Source organism: Sorex fumeus, unplaced genomic scaffold (assembly GCF_029834395.1).
Source record: "Sorex fumeus unplaced genomic scaffold, SorFum_2.1 ptg000044l, whole genome shotgun sequence".
In the NCBI taxonomy this organism is placed as follows: Eukaryota; Metazoa; Chordata; class Mammalia; order Eulipotyphla; family Soricidae; genus Sorex; species Sorex fumeus.
This window is the reverse complement of record NW_026606101.1, coordinates 33883774-33902536: the sequence shown is the minus strand read 5'-3', so window position 1 is coordinate 33902536 and position 18763 is coordinate 33883774. Positions and strand designations below refer to the sequence as shown.

The following is an 18763-nucleotide window of genomic DNA, read 5'->3' as shown; positions in this document are numbered from 1 at the left end:
AGGATTATAAAACATTTTCTTCCATGTAAATATAAAACTGTCACAATCTACCAATATAAGAAAAATTGCAACTTCCTTAAAAATAATTTTATTAAGCAATTTCCTAGAATTTTAAATTTAAATATATATGTATACATACATATACATTTACATTTACATTTCAATTTTTGTTACTTTGTAATTTGCCACAGAATGATAATGCTAAGCTTATGTGAATTAGAGTTCATGTTAGAGGAAAGTCTAACTAAATTAAACAAAACACTCTTATAAGTCAAGTTCTAACAGAAAAAAAGTTTGTTCTTTCAGGTCGTAATGTGTCAAATGGCATCCAAAACAAGGCAATCTCAGCAGCTATGGGGTATTGCCTCAAAACAAAATAAGCAAACAAAAAAAGAATATTCAAAAAGCCTCTTGAGATTAATGGGGACATAGCCTAGAGTTTGAGTCTCTAATATACTGACAAATAGATCCATCAGAAAAACCCTTGTTTTCTGATTAGCTTCACGTATAAAAAAATAAATATAAATATTACTAAGAGTTAGGTTACTTACCATAAATTCCTGTTGAGATGCAGGGGAAAGCCTGAGAATAAAACAAAACAAAATGTCATAATAAAATTTAAGAAAACGACTTCAGTCCTCTTATCATCTATTCAAACATCCATTTTACTCAACATACTTGGAATAAGAGACCCCATAAGAAATCACCACATTTGATGAAAAGAAAATGTTTTCTTATCAACAATCTTACCAGCTCATAAGAGTCAAAGTTTTAACTTTTCAGAAATCTTGTGAACAAATTTTGAGAGTAGTATTCTGTATGACATAACTGGCTCAATAGAATTTGTATATAGAATTAATTAAAATTTATCATAATTGAACAGAACTGTATTGCAATAATTCACTAGAGACATGTAAAAATATTGTGCATTTTATTCTTGTAGCTATTGGCACTTTTTATATTAGAAAACTTTAAATATATATTCTTTGATTTTTTGAGAGTTAGATTTGAAACAGTTATCAGAACACTACTCTCATGCCAAATGGTATGGGATAAATGTTTCAGGTTCATACATTGAAGGCTGAAAGTATTGGAGGTGGGCTTTTTGAAAGTTAATTGAGTGCAGAGTCCTCAAGATGGGAGTGGTGTTCTGATACCTGAAGAAGAGAACTAGCACTCTCCCAGTGCCCTGAACAATGTGAAAGCAGTGTGGATTGTTCTCTATAAAGAGCAAATAATCATGTATTTGCATATCAAGAAGTAGTTTGACACTGATACCAGATTTCTTGGACAATGTTTTTGGCCTTTCCATCCTATGGACCTACAAGGTGTGCTTGTTGTTTAAGCCATTGAGATGCTCGCAATCTTATAGCAGCTCTAACTGACAGGCATCATATTTTATTTAGTAATATTTAAGGGATCTGAAAGCATGTAGAAGGAAATATAAATATACCGTAGACTTGAAATTGGACTCTCTGACAATAGAAAATGATCTGTGCAAGGCAATGGCCTCTGCCAATGTACTTTTTGTGTCAATTTAATCAGGTTGTTTTCATCCTTCTGAGCATGGTATATCAATGGGAAATGTAGATGTAAGGGGCTGGAGAGAGAACACAAGGGGTAAGGCAAAAGCCTTCCATTTTTCTGACTGCAGTTCAATTCCCAGCACCACATAGGGATCTGACTGCTAGGAGGGAGCATGGGGCACCATCAAAAAACAAAAAAAGAAAGAAAGATGCAAGTTCTGCTGCACAGAAATGTACTGTGAGGATTAATGACTCTTTTTAAAGGAAATTGTAATCTATAATGGATAAGAAAATATAAAGATTTTAACTGCTGTTGAATGACACATTTAATGTGGTGAACAGCTAATATTAATGTTGAGCTAATATTAATAACAGCATATCTAAGACTTTTTTTCTTTTGTCTTTGATTTAAATGTATTACATTTTACTTCTTTACAATTCTATACACTGATTTCCTTTACCAGGACATCATATTTTAAGCATCATGACTTGCGGTCAGTACTTTATTCGTTAAATTTTAAAACCATTCCTTTGCTTAAGTACGGGTATTTAAATACTGTTAATAATGTTTTTAATTCACACATCATTCTAACACCACATGCATCACCAGAGTATAGTTCACTCCACCAGTGACCCAGGGATCCTCTTCCCCAATGTAATCTCAGTTCTAAAGACAAACTCTTCAGTTCTAATAAATTTGAGCATTTTTTAATCCTATACTATGCTTCTTTTTTATCTCATATTTCATCTCACATTTCTCTTTCCCTCCCCCTGTTCCCCTCTCTTTTACTATTTCTCTCTCATCTATGCACAGCAAAATGGAGCTGACCTCCTGAAATTCCACAAAATTGTAGGATTTATCTAATCTTTGTAAGCCTTAATTGTATTAGCACAGAATAATTCATAATATTAATATTTTCATTTATATTCCTGTATAAAGTAAAGTAAAGGCCCTCCCGTTGATCATCGATTTGCTCGAGCGCGCCCAGTAACGTCTCCATTGGAGACTTTGTTGTTACTGTGTCTGGCATATTGAATACATCACGGGGAGCTTGCCAGGAAGGTTTTGAAAACTATTTTTACTTTATCAAATTTATCATTGATTTACAGTCCACAGAATTCCTTTTTAAAAAAAGAAATAATTTATTGTTAGTTTCACCTAAATGTCTGCAAAATAATTAATTTTTCAACTCATTTACTAATAAATAGTATTATTTGTAACAAGAAAATATGATGGTTCCAAAATCAGAAAATCAACCAATATTTTAGCTAAATTAATAAGCACTGTAGCACTGTTCTCCAGTAGTTCATTGATTTGCTCCAGCGGGCCTAGTAACGTCTCCATTGTGAGACTCATTGTTATTGTGTTTGGCATATTGAATACGTCACAGGTAGCTTGCCAGGCTTTGCCATGTGGGCAAGATACTCTGGTAGCTTGCTGGGATCTTCAAGAGGGGCAGAGGAATTGAACCCAGCTGGAGCAATAGAGCATTTGACTTGCAAGCGATATATTAAGTACCTACTGTAAACTAATTGTAGTTGGAGATGGATAAACACTGGTGAACAGGACAGCTCCTATTCATTGTAAGTCTGCAGATAACAAGTGGTTAGATGAATAGTTAGCTACGTAATATAATAATACAATTAAGATGAATCATACAAATAAAGTCATATTGTTCCCATCCCTCAAAATCTCAACTATGGCGTCAGGGAGATGGTTCAAACCACTGGAGCACATGCTTTAAAGCAGGAGCCCCAGGTCCCCAAGGTGCCCCATTGGAAGTAATCCCAATTACAGAGCTGGATATAGCTCCCCCCTCCCCAGCACTACCAGCTATGGGCCAAAACCCAAAACCAAAAATCTCAATTCCAATCAAAAGTGTTTTTAAATATGAGTCTTATTTTAGGACCCATCTTTTATATTCACTTTTCTTTTTACTTTAAAGAGATCTACAGAGAAAATAAAACTTTTTTATATATATAATTTTCAAAGCAAAATATATAGGTGTGAGACTGGCACTGGCAATCTTCAATTTTGGAGAAAAAAGCTCAAACTAGTGAGGAGGGGCAGGAAAGATTCTGGATTCTAGGGCAATAGCAATAGCAGGCTGCATCTTCTGTCTGCCCCTTTCATTTCTTTCACAACTTTCATGTGATTCAATTTTGTCCTATCTCTCTATAGGCTTTTATCTTTAAATACATTGTTTTGAGGACTGACTCTATCACCATAGTGCTCAGGGGGTATAGTCCATGCCTTTACTCTGGTGTTCTATTCAGCATCTAATGTTCAGTGTTTCACATTATTTGTGGTTCATTTGATAAATGTGACCCAAAATTAACCAGCTCATGGTTCAAGACTAGAGTAGGGGAAAAAAGAATTTAAATTCCAGTGAGTCAATTTTGACTAACATAGAGAATTACTCAACTTAAGAAAAAATATAATCAAAGTACCCACACAAAAGACTAAGATTAATATAATAGAATTAATAAGCAAATTCTTTTATTTGTTCGGTTCTAGACATGTCAGTAGGATCTGATGAAAACTTTTAATGAGTCAATATATACTTAATAACACAGAATCACAAAAGCCAGTGGAGAACCAAGTCTTCTAAAAATATTTCATTATGTTTAGAATCACCAAGTCTATCAATAAGGGTTATTCTCAGTGTTAAAGTCAAACGCAAATTGGGGCTGGAGAGATAATATAGCAGGTAAAATGTTTGCTTTATCCATGTTCGATCTCTGACACTCCATAGGGTCCCTTGAGCCTATCAGGAATGGTCCCTGAGTCCACCAAGAGTGATTCCTTAGCACAGAACCAGGAGTAAGCCCTGAGTACAACTAGATGTGTCCCCAAAACATAACAATACAAAAAAATCAACTGCAAGCTTATAAGGAACTTGTTAATAGTATAAAGGCTCAGAGTACAGGAACTGTTATAAAATTATAAGTATTTGGGGTCAAGCTTATAATTTGTGTCAAGCTAACTCATGTTATAATGAGCCTTTGCAAAAGTGGTACAGAGAGGTAAATTTACAGTTTGTAGCTCAAGAAGTCGATGGAAGTAAACTGCTTTAACAAATGTCATCTATATTTAGGTTGTTGAGAAAAAGATAATTTTGAGGACTGCTAAAGAGAACCATCAAACAAAACCCAGAAAATATCAAAATGTCTTAACAAGAAAGACCACATTAAATGGGTATCATTTTAGCTCATGCTGTAGGACAGTTTACATGACTGTTTCAAGAATAATTTTTCCCATTAGTAAAAAAGAAACTATCAGACTTGTCCTAAAAGGGTGGAGGACTATGAGGAACAAAGTTTTGTATCTGATGAATAGCAGTGAGTTCATGAATGCTGACTCGTGATAAATGTCCTGAGGCCCACTCAATTCTACTTCAGAAAGGGCTTGTTGGCCCAGAGCAGAAATTTCCAACTGCAGCACTGCTGATATCAGAGACCAGATCATTATTTGTTGTTGTGGGATGTCTTGTGCATAAAGAAATGTTTAGCAGCATAACTGGTAAAAGCACCCTTTGGTGACAGGTGACAGTAGTATACTCTCAGTGGTAACAATCAAAAATATTAATATGTGGTTTAGTTAGCAGTGTATGTGTTTTGCATGTATAAGGTCCTGGAATAATCGATTCTCTCTCTCTTTCTCTCTCTCTCCCTCTCTCTCTCTCTCTCTCTCTCTCTTGCTCTCACTCTCACTCTCACTCTTGCTCTCTCTCATCCTGAGATTGTCAAATGTGCCCTAGGAGGCAAAATCACAATCACCCCTAGTTGAGAACCACTGCACTACAGTATAGAGATTAACCCCCAGCAGTGTTGCCAGCAGGCAACCTTCAACTATTCATATTTTCAGGAATTATCTCAGAGGAAAAGAGCCAACTCACTCAGAGACGGGACAAATTCCTCCCCAGGATGGTTAGCATACAATAATTAATAATGCAACACTGATTTTTTTCCAGAACTATCCATTGGTCAACAAAGCCATCACCAGGCCTGGGTTCCACCTCATCATCATTCCCTCCCCACCCGGCCCCTTTCTTTCCTTTACCCTCTCCCCTCCAGGTATTGATTATGTGTGTTTAAGGAAAATCCTTAAACACACACACACACACACACACACACACACACACACACACACAGAGTCCCCTTTAACCCTAAACATTGTTTTAGAGTTTGCTTGTTGGATAATTTATTCAAGTTAACTTATCTTTGCTTCCCTCTGAGCTCTGCTTATAAGAGCCATTCTCCCCTCATATCTAGCAGAAAGAAAGCATATTGAACATTTAATGGCAACTTTCATCTGTCTCAGTTCCCAGCTCTATCTTGGAATCAATCATGCAACTTAGTAATTGAGTCTGAATATACCAACTGCCATGTCTGTTTTAACAAGGACAAATAGCTTCATATGAAAATGACATTTTTGCCTTGAATGTGAAAGCAAATGGTCGTGTAATGGGGGATGACTTTGGTAATATTACTGCATTAATTCAAACAAAAAGCAATGATAAAACAGATGAAAATACAATACCAGGGGAAAAACGTTTTATTTTATGTGAAAAAAACTTTGCATATAATCCACTCAAACAACATCTCCATTGATTATTTTATTATTTGAAAAACTAGAGACTGAGAGAGACTGACAAGGTTGATTAGTTCAACTAAGGGGCTTTATACCACATAGTCTATGATATTTTCCACAATAAATTTATACTAGGACCACTAGAAGTGAAAAAAATGAGATTTCCTTATTTAAAAGTTGTATTAGACTACCTTCCAAAAATTTCCTCTCTCATAAAAGAATGATAGAGGAAACAAAAGCATGGAAAAATCAGCCTGATTTGGGGTGTGGTGTTGGGCAGGAGTACTCAGAGAGCCTGGGCCAGCTGGGCTGAATGGGTCAGTGCTTACCTCTAGATTGTGGCATTAGTCAGGAATCCTGAGAGTCACCAGGATCACATTTCCTGGGGTAAGGACATGAAGACCCCAGGATCTGACCCAGGTCCCTGCACAAGAGCAGCCTACTTCAAGTGCATGAACTCAGTTGTCACCTGCAGAATGTGGAGACTGACATCACTAGTCCTCTTTCTAATATAGCTTCTCCTTCTGGCAAATCCCAGAGCATGAAAACTCCATAAGCATTCTAGAAATGCAATAATCAACAACTTTCCTGATAGTAATTAAGTTTTGGCAAGTTTTCTTTCTCTCTTTCTCTTCTCTCTCTCTCTCTCTCGCTCTCTCTCTCTCTCTCTTTCACTCTCCTCCCCCTCTCCTCTCCTCCTGTCTTCCCTCTCCTGTCTCTTTTCTTCCCTTCCCTCCTCTCCTCCCCTCCACTCTTCTTCCCTCTCCTCCTCTCCCTTCTTTCTACTCTCCCCCCATGGAATCCAGATTAGCCAGAAGCAAGGCAAGCAGCTTATCTTAATTAATTAATTAAATATAAATTTAAAATGTGTTATTTACTAAGCTATTCCAAGTTGATTGTTAGGTATCCTACATTCCAGTCTCACCACCAGTTTCCCCTTATTCGCTCACATCACCCAGCTTGCTTCTTTGACAGGCATATTTTTAAGTTCACTTGTGCTTTGGATCTCCTGCTCAGCATGCACTTGTTCTCTTGGGGCCAAAATAACAACTTGACTTAAAGAGCAAGGGAGGATTTTTAGTTTTTGAAATGTGTAAGTTGAGCCACCACCTAGAAAATATATCCTTAGCCCATCAAGTTGTTTTCAAGAACATATGAAATCCTTAAAATTGCACACTCTGCCTCCCATCTTCTTGAAAGTCTGGTTTCACTTCACTTTATGCTTCCGTAATGTGAGTCTGAGGAAGGACACATCCCTCTGCCCCCTGTATTGATCATAAAAGCATCTTAAAAACCAACACAATCATCTCTTAAGTCAACATTGTTACCACCATTGGATTTTCTTTGATGCTTGCTTCTTGGCTCTTGCATTCCTGCAAGGAGGAAACATTTTTTTTCTCTCAGTATCCATAGGCATAACTAGGCGTGAATTGCTGGTGGAACAACCTCTGATCAGAGTACTACTGATTTTGCTTTAGGTTCCTATCGAAAGTTAACTGATCTAAGTAACAGACAACCTCCTTAACCAGACAGATAGAAAACTGGAGAGTTCTGACATAATAGAGCTGTTGGTATATATTATCTGTAAAGTGCTCTAATGTCTAAAATAGTCCACTAGCTGAGTCAACACCTTCCTTATTGTTTAGTCAGTTTTAGTTAGATTTTCCAGTATTTGCAAGCAAGAACATGTACCTAATACACCTTGCATTTAAGTGTGTTTAATTATACATGCATTTCAACTAACTAGGAAGCTGTTAAATGAAACATCGTTATTTTGTTGCACTTTTGTACTATTAAGACAGAGGAAGGTATCTCTTACAATATAACACATTTTCTTAATATTTTTAAGAAATATTATTGAGTGCTTTTTGAAGCTGCTACTTTGGATTTATTTAAATAATTACTTAAAACACACATTGTTTGAGACCACAAATGAAAAAGGAAATAAACTAATGTTCCTTAAGACTTCCTTACCTTCAGTGATAAGTGCTTCAGATAATCACCAATAAATTTTCAATATTTTGGGGGCTAAGGGTTGCCTCTTATATGGTGCTCAGATCGCTCAGGGGTCCATTCTGTCCAGTGATTTAAAGCAAGTCTGACTTAATCCCACGGATGCAGTGCTTCTCTGGTTCTGTATTGCTCTGAATTACTCAGGAAACCCTGACAGTGCTCGTGGTTCTCTAGTTCCACATCTTGCAGTGCTCAGGGCCTCCTGGGCCATACCTGGTGATGCTCAAGGTACCATATGTGGTGCTAGAGACTAAGCAAGGCCTCAACCTCAACCCCTGTGCAATATTTTTCCTTCTTAAGAAGGGTACTTCTTATCTCATCCTTCATGCATGCCCTATAGCTGAGTCTGGACTTCATCCAATCTTCTAATACCTTCTCTGAAAATTCTTAAACTGGCTTTTTTCATTGCTTCCAACAGAAGTTTTAAGACAACAGCCAAGGCACGTATCTCCTCAAAATACCCCAACTGGGTTGCCTGGCTGAAAGTCAAGGGCTTGCAGCTCTCTAGTCAACCCGACAGAATAACAACCAATTCTGTGTGCACACAGGCTGTGGATTCTCAGGGCATCTACTCTGATTAGAATCAAAAATAAATAGATGTGCTCCTTAGAAATAATGAAATCCGGGTTGCATTTTGATCTCCAGACGTTATCAGCCACAATCCCTGACACTGCATATGGACCCACAAACCCTGCCAGTGGTCACTCTTGAGCATGGAGCCAGGAATAGCCCCTGAGCACTACTGGGTGTGCCCAACACTGCCCCTCCCCCATGCACACAATAAAGAAAGTAAAAGTAGAAAGGCATGTAAAGAGTACGTTAAAATATTAGATAATTAAATTAGGAGATTAGGAAAAATCTGAGGTATAGGGAAATACTGATGCAATAAATAGAGATTTGCATAAGAAAAAGGGACCAGGTCACTCAGTAGCAGTAAATCTAAGTATCAACAGCAACCTCTCAGCACCTTACTTTTCTCATCTATAAAAGGAGTATAGTAGAACGTATTCTGCTTTTGCATTCTATAATACTCTAAACCATCCTCTTCTACTGCTCTAAAGCTTGAGACATAAGCGGCAGAGGAACAGGCAATCTTACAGCATCCTGAGTGTCCCCATGTCTAGACATGGGCTAAAGTAGAGGAGTAGCAATATTAACAGCTAGCACTTTATAATTACTGCTATGTGCTGAGCTCTGTCATAAAAATTTTATGCATTATCTGATTCATATATTACTTGATTGATTTCCATGAGCAATTCTACGATAGATAAAAGATTATTCTCTTTTTTTAATAAGGAAGAGGAGAAAAACTGAGAAAGGAAACTTGTTCAAAGTCACAGGATGGAATATTGAAGGACTTTTTTAAAATTACAATGTGTTAAAAATAGTTGATTCTGTATTTTCTCTTTAATGTTTAGCTATATAAGTAATACATGAATACACTCCCAAAAGGTGCAAAAAAGATAGATGGAAGTGGATGGCAAGATCAGAAATTTTTTCCTATTGCTGTACTTCTTTACTGTACTTAGTTGGAACATTGTCCATCCAAACCACTAGAGCCAAAAGTATGCACCACTCTGAACATTTGTATTTTATTTTATTTACTTTTTCTTTTTGGGTCACACTGGGAGATGCACAGGGTTTACTCCTGGCTCATGCACTCAGGAATTATTCTCGGCAGTGCTCAGGGGACCATATGGGATGCTGGGAACCGAACTCGGGTTGGCCACATGTAGGGCAAGGCCTTACCCACTGTGCTATCACTCCAGCCCCACATTTGTATTTTAAATACAAGGAAGATTGTGGTTTTTTTCTCACATTTTGTTTTGATTACTTCGTATCAGACTTAAATATAGTTTGGGTCATATTCACATCCTTGCTTTCTGTGATCAGACCCTGACTTCCTCTCTGTCCTGCCCTTGTGCCTTTCCTCTTGCTCTTTGAGTTTCAGCCGGACCAGCTTGAGCTTCAAACTTGATCTTCCAACATGGAAAACACCATCCTGCTTCTATGCCTTTGACCTTGCTATTCTCTCTGCTTGCACAATCTTATTTTAATTTCCAGAAACTTGCTGACTTTAACCGCCCTCATCCTGTTAGATCTCTGATCCAAAGTCATCTCAATGAAACTCTTTCTGGCCTTTAGCTAAACCAGTCTCTTCCCTTAGATGGCTGTGCATCTCTTTAGAATTCTTATCATCACTGGACCCCGAGTTGTTTGTTTATTTTTGTCTCCTTTACTCTAGTTGCCCCTACTCTCATATGCCACTCCATGAAAACCTTTGCTTTATTAATTATTATCTGCAGCTAGAATGGGTCTGGAACTTGGTATCTGCTGAATGGCTGAATTAATCAAATGTATTACATGGCTTATATGAATAATCCAATATTTTAATCTATATCAATTAATAGATTATTGTTTTATAGTCTCAGACCAGGTTTTTCGTACCAGGTTTTTTATTTGTTAAAGAGCTTTCAATATCAATACTTTCTATGGCATAGTTGCACACATTTTAACTACTCTTACGTTGATGAACATGTAGGCTGCTTATAACTTTTGCTATAACAACACTGCAACCAGATTTTTGATTCTTCCTTTGTATGTTTAACATATTTGGGGAAGAACTATTTCGAGAATTTAAATATGACCATTTAACCACGGTACCAAAGAAAAAAGTGAATTTATAATTTTGAAAATGGTCACAGTAGTTTCTCCTTTTTTCAATATTAAATTTCTTCGATGGTAGAGAAAAATCAGTCGTTTCACTTAAAGAAAATAATTACACATGTTAATATACAAAAAGGATGTCGTCCCTCTAGCAAATTGCACTGGAAATGTAAACAATATTACTACGCTTCCCACCCTCGGTAGAAAAAAAATTCCCTGAAGCTAAGGTCATTTGAAAGAGACTGTGATCAAGAATTCACAGAAAAACAACCAGTAAAATGTTTAGAGTGCACTATGAAATTTCACCCAGGCATCATAATTATAAGCAATAACTTTGTTTTGTTTTCTTCATTATACCTTGAAAATAGCTGTCATAAAGTCATTTATTGCCAGCTGCTTTCATGTTTATAACCACGACTCCACACAGTATAAAACAATCTATTACAGGGCCATGAATAGTAGCAGTCCTGTTCTAAACTTCATATTTTCAAAAAAGACAGCTGGATTAGACCTACTGTAAGCCTGTTAAAATGCAAAATGTTAGAAATAGCAGAGGAAAAGTTACCTTTGGCCCACACTTTCTCTTGTACTGGTAAGGATGTTTTACTGTAAACTATACACATGTGAAAATAAGATATCACTATAAACCTGCAGAACCTACAAAATATGTTTAGTTGCTTCCAAAACATCTGCATTTATAGTCCATTTACACAGAAGCAAAGAGAAGACTCAAAGATGGAAGGAAGGAAGGAAGGAAGGAAGGAAGGAAGGAAGGAAGGAAGGAAGGAAGGAAGGAAGGAAGGAAGGAAGGGTCCTTGATGCTCTCTAAAATTTGGCCTAACAGGCCACCATTTCTGTCTACCGTTACAGTGGCATGCCCCACACAAGTACTATGAGAGGACTACCCAGGTTTGCCTGTTCACTTGACCAATACAATGAGGTTGGTAAGCAAGTCTGGGGATCACCCCAGCCCCAGGGCAACCATGTAACCAAAGACTGGGGAGACGTAGATGGGAGATATAATGGTGGCATCACTGCTCTCATGGCGGGGAAAGGCCACGTGGAACTTCCCTGTCTGGAGTGGACCGAGTGTGGGTCCCTGTCCCCTGGGGTTCAGTCTGACATGCACTCATCTCTCCCAGTCTCAGCACCTCACATCTCACTTTTGTTGTTTTACTACTAAAGCCCTTTCCCTGAAATATTCATCTCAGAGCTGGCTTTGGATGAACTCTGATATTTGTTATTATTAAACTTGAAATAGCTGGCCCTAAAACTGCTCAATAAAAACAAACAAGCAGGTGGCAGGGGTTAGGAAGAGACAGTTAATTGTAAGAGAGCTCAGAGGAAAGGGAGCTCCTAGGCACTTTCTGGCAGTCTCATAAGTCAGAAAAGACAATCAAGTAATAAATCAGTTCTCATTAAAATGCAAGGTAAAAAATAATAATGATAAAACCCAGAGCACAGAGATCTCCTTCTCTAGGCTCTGAGCAATGAAGAATCTGGATCCTGATCATGGAGCATCTGCCAAAGACATAAACAGGGAGAAAACTTAAGTGACCAGCCACATAAAAGGCAGTAGCGAGTTTGAAGGTCTCTGAGACTCTCTGTACCATGCCACTTGCAAGCCCCTCATCACAATGTGTGTCATGCACAAAGGCTATAAAATAAATCTAAGCAATGTTTCACTGCCTACTCACTGGCTGTTTTAACTCCATTTTTGGCTTCCATTAGTAAAATCAAGAAAAGTGGTATCTTAAAATTTATTATTTAAAGATCTCCGTAAAGATCTCTGTGTCTCGCTTTAGTAAAAGTTGAAAGCTGGTCAGGAAACTCTCCAGGGACTGGCATATTCAGTAGACCCTGGCTTTGGTCACCAGCAATCTATGGGCCCCTGAGCACTGCGGGGGGAATCCCACATAGAGCTGAAACAAAACCAGCAGGTTCGTGCAGCTAAGGAAGATCCTTAGGAATCTCTCCTGGCCCTCTGACTTCCAACACTGCTTGGATTATAATACATAAACAATGAATACACTGAATCCTGAAAACACTTGATTTTCAGGAGAAATATTTAGGAAAATGACATTAACAGTAAATAACCAAAGCCCACAAAGTCAGAAGTTCTCATAGAGGAGATGCTTTGAGGGTGAGGAGATATTTTCCAAGGTCCAGTAGACTAGGTACTGTGTAGACAATGATCAATTATTTCTTATTCTAATATTTTTTAAATTTAATTTAAAATCTTATTTTTTCCTGTAGGGTTTGTGCAAGGATAGGACACTTGCTTTGCACATGGCAGACTTGAGTTATATCCCTTGTACCCCAAATAGTCCCTAGAGCTGCACCAGGAGTGATCCTTGAAAACGGAACCACAAGTAAGCCCAGTGTACCACAGGATGTGACCGAAAAACAAAACAAAACAAATATATATATATATATGTATATATATTTAACTTTTTATTGAATCACTGTGTGGTGGACTATTACAAAGCTGTTCATGATTGGATTTCATTCATAGAATATTCCAATACCCATGCCTCCACCAGTGTACATTCCCAACATGAGTATACCCAGGTTTGCTCTGCCTCCCTCTATGGCGGACACTTTTCTTCTCTTCCTCTCTCTACCTCTGTCTCTGCCTCTGTCTCTCTCTATCTATCTATCTCTCTCCCTCTCCCCTCCAAAATATTCTTTTTTACTGTAATTTTGGTACTGGTTACAGCAGTGTTAATGTTTTTGATGTTAAGGTACGAAATTACTATATTTTCATCACCACCAAGGTGCCAAAGACCATACCACCACTCCCATTATGTCACTTTCATTTGATTGGCTAATTCTTTTTCTTTTCTGAGGGGCGATAGGGTCGTGGTGGTCGGTACCCAGCAGGGCTCATAAGGCAACATAGGGAGCTGGGCTCATGTGTGTGCATGCAAGCAAGCTAACCTCTCATTGCACCATCATTTTGGACCACAATTGGTACCTTCTTTACTGTAGGACATACAGCAACATCTTGGCCTCTAGCTAATAAATACTAAGCTTACTGTGTAATTCTTTCTAGAACACTCTCACATAAGCTTTTTTATTTCTCCTCACAATCAGATAGTCCTGAAATAAGGATGTTTTACATTAGTATCCAGTGTTTCTCAGTGTAAAATATAGTAAGAAATAATGCCCCCCCACCCCTGGGGGTACAGGAACAGCGAGGGTCTTGGTGGCATTTGCAGCCTCTGATAGAGTCTGTGGCCACTTCCCCCTCTGCTGCCACCCTTTCTGCGTCTCTCTGTATTTCCCTGTCTCTCTCTGTCTCTGTCTCTCTTTCTCTCTCTCTCTTTCAGAGAACACACCCAGCAGTGCTCAGAGCTTACTCCTGGTTCCCATGTTTAGGGATTGCTCTTGGTGGGCTTGAGGAATCGTATGGGGTGGCAAGGATTAAACCCAGGCAGACTGACTACAAGGTCAACACCTCACCTACCTGCTGTACTACTTACTGATCCAGCCTTTGTGGCCTGTTTCTGTTTGTTTGCCAAAGAAGTGTATTTGTGTTGGGGACAGAATGACATTTTTTTTTTCATTGAAAAGAGGGACGTAGGTAAAATAACTTTAAGGACTTCTGCTACTATCCATTGATGGAAAAAGTAACCTCACTCCAATTACACAGTAGTTGTGAGGTAAATCTCTGACCAAATGTTTTGATCTTCTAATTCAAAGATTAAAAAAAGCGGGGCCCGAGAATGAGTAGGACAGATAAGGCATTGTCCTTGCATGCACCTGATCTAGGTTCAATCCTGGCACCACATATGGTCCTCTGAGTTTTGCCAGGTGTGATCTCTAAGCACAGAGCTAGGAGTGAGTCTTCATCACAGCTGTGTCTGACCCACAAAAAACAAAACTTGGCATAACAGAAGAGTCACTGAAGTTGAGGGAGGAAGATAAAGGACGAAAGGAGACAAATTCATTTTGAGCATCTTTAGCCCATAAAAAAATGAGTCTTTGTTTTTGGTATGAAATTCTTTTAGATATTAACTACTAGGTTGTAACAGTATTAAACTTGCCATCAGTGGCCAGAATACAGAGGGTCTGATTGACCCTGGGTCAATCTTCGACACCCCTCATGACCCCCAAACCGCCAGCAGTAATCCCTGAGCACAGAGTCCTGAGCACCATCAGGTGTGGGCACTTTAAAACAACAAACAATAGTTGCCATCAAATGTAAGATTAGTGCAATGGTGCAACTGAGATTTAGGGTGTTTTAAAACCACCGTTCCTTTCTATTGTAACCAATCCCCCAATTCCACTCCCCGCCCCCCCCCCCCGCACTGTCGCATCAGATGTTACACAGCCTTCATCTGCTTCATCCTCTTAATCTCCAACAGAAAATCTTTAATGCCTGACCTGAAGTCCTTTCTTCCCTGCACTAGCTATGTTAGCCATAGACCGCCTACTTGAAGAAGCACCAGATTGCTAGATTACAACACCCATACAGGTTTTTATGGCAGCAGATTTTTGATTTCCTCTGTTCCATCTCTTGAAATGTCAGCATGCACTCTACATAAATTGAGCAATTTCATTTCAGCCCTTCCATAATTCCATGGTGTGAACTTGAAAACTACATAGAAGAAGAAATGGGCTTCCACCTGACTATCACCACCTCTTATGTCAATTATATGAGCAAACACCTGACTCTATTTCATATTTATGGGAGTCAGGTGAGACTTTCTTGACAGTTGCTTGGAACCTAAACTACAGGATAGTTTGTGAAGACTAACGGCTTTGAACAAAATGACTTGTGATTATACAGTTTGAGTCAATATGTAAAGGTAATAAATTCTTCTTTCCTTAAAAAGGAAGATGTTAGTCAATCCTAATGCACAGTTTATACTTAACAGGGGAATTAATTAGGAGATAATGACTTAGAAAGAGATATCTAAAGGAAGCCCACTTTAAGGGATGAGTAAAATAAAGGCATTCCAAAAAGTGAAAAGAAAGGAAATTGATCTCAGTCATATTCCCAAATTCAAGTATTGCCTGAAAATGACTGTGCTTCGTGTGCCATCAATCACTATGAAGAGTTTTATCAACTTGAGTCTATTATGGAAATGAGCAAAAAGAACAAGACTGGGAACAGTCAGAACAGCAAGAAGATATCTGACAGCTCCAGTCTCAGGAGGTGAGTTATTTGTACACTTTTCCCAGAGAAAACTGCATTAATCCAGCCAGAATCATCACAGAATCACAAAGAGGGAGAACAGAGAGTTAGTATTTCACTGTGTACATGAAGGGCCAGTGTTGGCTCCTGTATCAGATGAGCAAACCATCAAGATAAGCAGACTGAATGTTTGCAGATTATGGCACACCTGTGATTCACTAACAAACAGTTAAGAATAAATTTCCTTTTACTCTAAGGTTAGATTAGTGTATGCACAAAAATGTCTTTTTTATTAGAGGTAATAAGGTCAAACATGCATAAATAGATGCATGAATGAATGAAATGAATGGATGCATGGGCGGCATGGGCGGGTTGATGGAAAAAGAGTGACAGGATGACAAAGACCATGGATAAACGGGTAAATGAAATAATTCTAGATACAGAGGTAAATAGTTTTGAATACCACTAATTCTCCTTAAATTAGGATATTTTAATATTTTGTTTGTTTGCTTGTTCCCCTCCCCTCCATGAGTGCTCAGGGCTTTCTTCTGGCTCTGTTTTCAGGCTCAGTCCTGATGGTGCTCAAAGATTTCAGGGATGGAACCCAATCAGTCACATTCAAGGCAAGCACCCTACCCACTGCATTATTTCTCTGGTCCCCTGATGTGTTGGTTTTTAAACCACTATTTCACAAATGCATTTTACAAGAAGAAATGGGGGAAAAGGTAAAATCCTTAGCAAGACTTAACCTGTCTAAAGACAAAAAATTATTACAGCCAAAACTATGGGTTTGAGAGACAGTACAATGTTTAAGGCACTGGATTTATAGTTGGTCAACCTGGTTTTGATATCTGGCACCATATATGGTCCTCTGAGAACCAACAAGAGTGATCTCTGAGCACAGAACCAGGAGTAAGTTCTGGGGACTTCCAAGTATGACCTTGAGAGAATAAAAGATGTATATTCATTTCATATATGTATGAAAATATTTCTGCTCATTCCTTTTCTTTTTTGTTACATTTGTTTCAGGAATTCTTAGGAAGTTGGGCACACTCTCAACATGGAAAATTATAGTTTCATTAGTAACAAATGTTACTTGAAGTAATTGACGAAAGTTTTGAGAACACAGTAAGAAGCTAATGATTAAACAAAACTTGTGCAGAAGAGATTTATTTCCCCTAAGTGCCTAAAAACTGTCCAAGGTTTCTGCAACACACGAGATCCATTCCCTTCTCAACCAACATTTCATCATGCAATCTCTGACTCATATCTAGCTGCAGAAGCTATAAATAATATCTTTCAGGCACATATCACAGTACTTTACTGGTTTTTATTGTACTATGGAAGCAGACATAAATCAGAGGCACAGTCTCTGTTCCAACTACTCTATTCATGGCTCCGCACTTCACTCACCCAAGTTCAACTTGAACATCTCTTTGTAGGGACAATTCACTAGCACAGAAAATACACAGACAGTGAATCTCAAACTTTGAAGTTTATCCATTCACCTGACCATCTGAGAGTATGTATTTTTAATTTTTTTTTGGCTATTTTGGGCCACATCTGGCAATGCTCAGGTTTAACTCCTGGTTCTGTGCTCAAGTATCACTTCTGGCAGCATCTGGAGGACCATATAAGATGCTGGGGTTCAAACATGAGTCAGTTGGATGGAAGGTAAAGGCCCTTATCTGCTGTACTGTTTTTATAGTCCAAGAGAATATGTATTTATTTTCTCTTTTTTTTCTGTTTTGGGGCCACACTCACCAGTACGTAAGGCTTACTTTATCTTGTGCTCATGAATCCCTCCTGGTAGTGTTTAGGGGTCTATATGGAGTGTATAGGATAAAATCTGCGTCAGCTACATGCAAGGTAACTGTCCTTCCCACTCTACTATATCTTCTGTAGGGATTATGCATTTCTAGCTGACTACCAAATGATGCTGATGTTGCTGATCTGTGTACCTTTACAGTAGCATGAAATTCAACAATAATATCACTGTAAATCCTACTTTTCAAGGTAACACTCAAAGAATTCCAATCTGCTGACGGCATGGAGAAAACTTATTAGTACATTGTTGTTTTGTTAAAGAAACTCTTAATTATTAACACAGAGATACCTAAAGGAGAAGTTTTCAAAGCTACATAGAAGATAGTAACAAACCAGAAATAAACAAGGTGATGATTTTATAACCCTGCTTCCTTTCAGAAACTTACACAGAACTTTAATGTTTAAACACTGAACAACTTTCTATTATGAAAACTGAATAAATTTGTATTATCATTTTCAAAGACTCAATTCTTTCCTGTTGCGACTATTTTGTCTTTTTCTATTGGTTCATATCACTTCTATACTCCAGGTATACAGTCAATGAATTTCAAAAATTTGAATTACAACAGATCTTAAACATTAATTCAGATAAGTCATCCATGGATCTTGTCAAAATACAGATTGGTTTGGTAATGCCCACTTAAATTCTTAGTTTCTATATTTTTAACAAACTCAGATAATACCACTAATCTTTGGACTACAGTCTGAGTATCAAAAATATAAACTATGACTTATTGAATTTTCTTACTTTTGATTCCTCTAAGGATTTAAGTTGATGCTTATATCACTAAAACTTCTTAAGATATAAATAAGATGCACCTTAACCCAAGTATGTTCAAAATAAATTATAATCTTATAAGTAAAAAGGAAGCATTTTTTTAACATACACATATATGTGCATGTCTATATACATGTATATATGTATATATGCATTTATGTACATGTGTAAATGTCTACATATTCTTCCGTATATATGTATATATGCTTCAGGTA

The 18763-nt window shown here is 37.8% G+C and overlaps 1 protein-coding gene across 2 annotated transcripts in view; it reads right to left on the bottom strand.

The window, feature by feature from the left end:
• MACROD2 (mono-ADP ribosylhydrolase 2) overlaps nucleotides 1-18763 on the bottom strand; it is a 2391823-nt gene that overhangs the window by 735287 nt on the left and 1637773 nt on the right. For both annotated transcript variants that reach the window (XM_056121300.1, XM_056121301.1), the window contains exon 7: nucleotides 552-582. In XM_056121300.1, the coding sequence (XP_055977275.1) occupies nucleotides 552-582 (31 nt within the window). The remainder of the gene's footprint in view (nucleotides 1-551; nucleotides 583-18763) is intronic.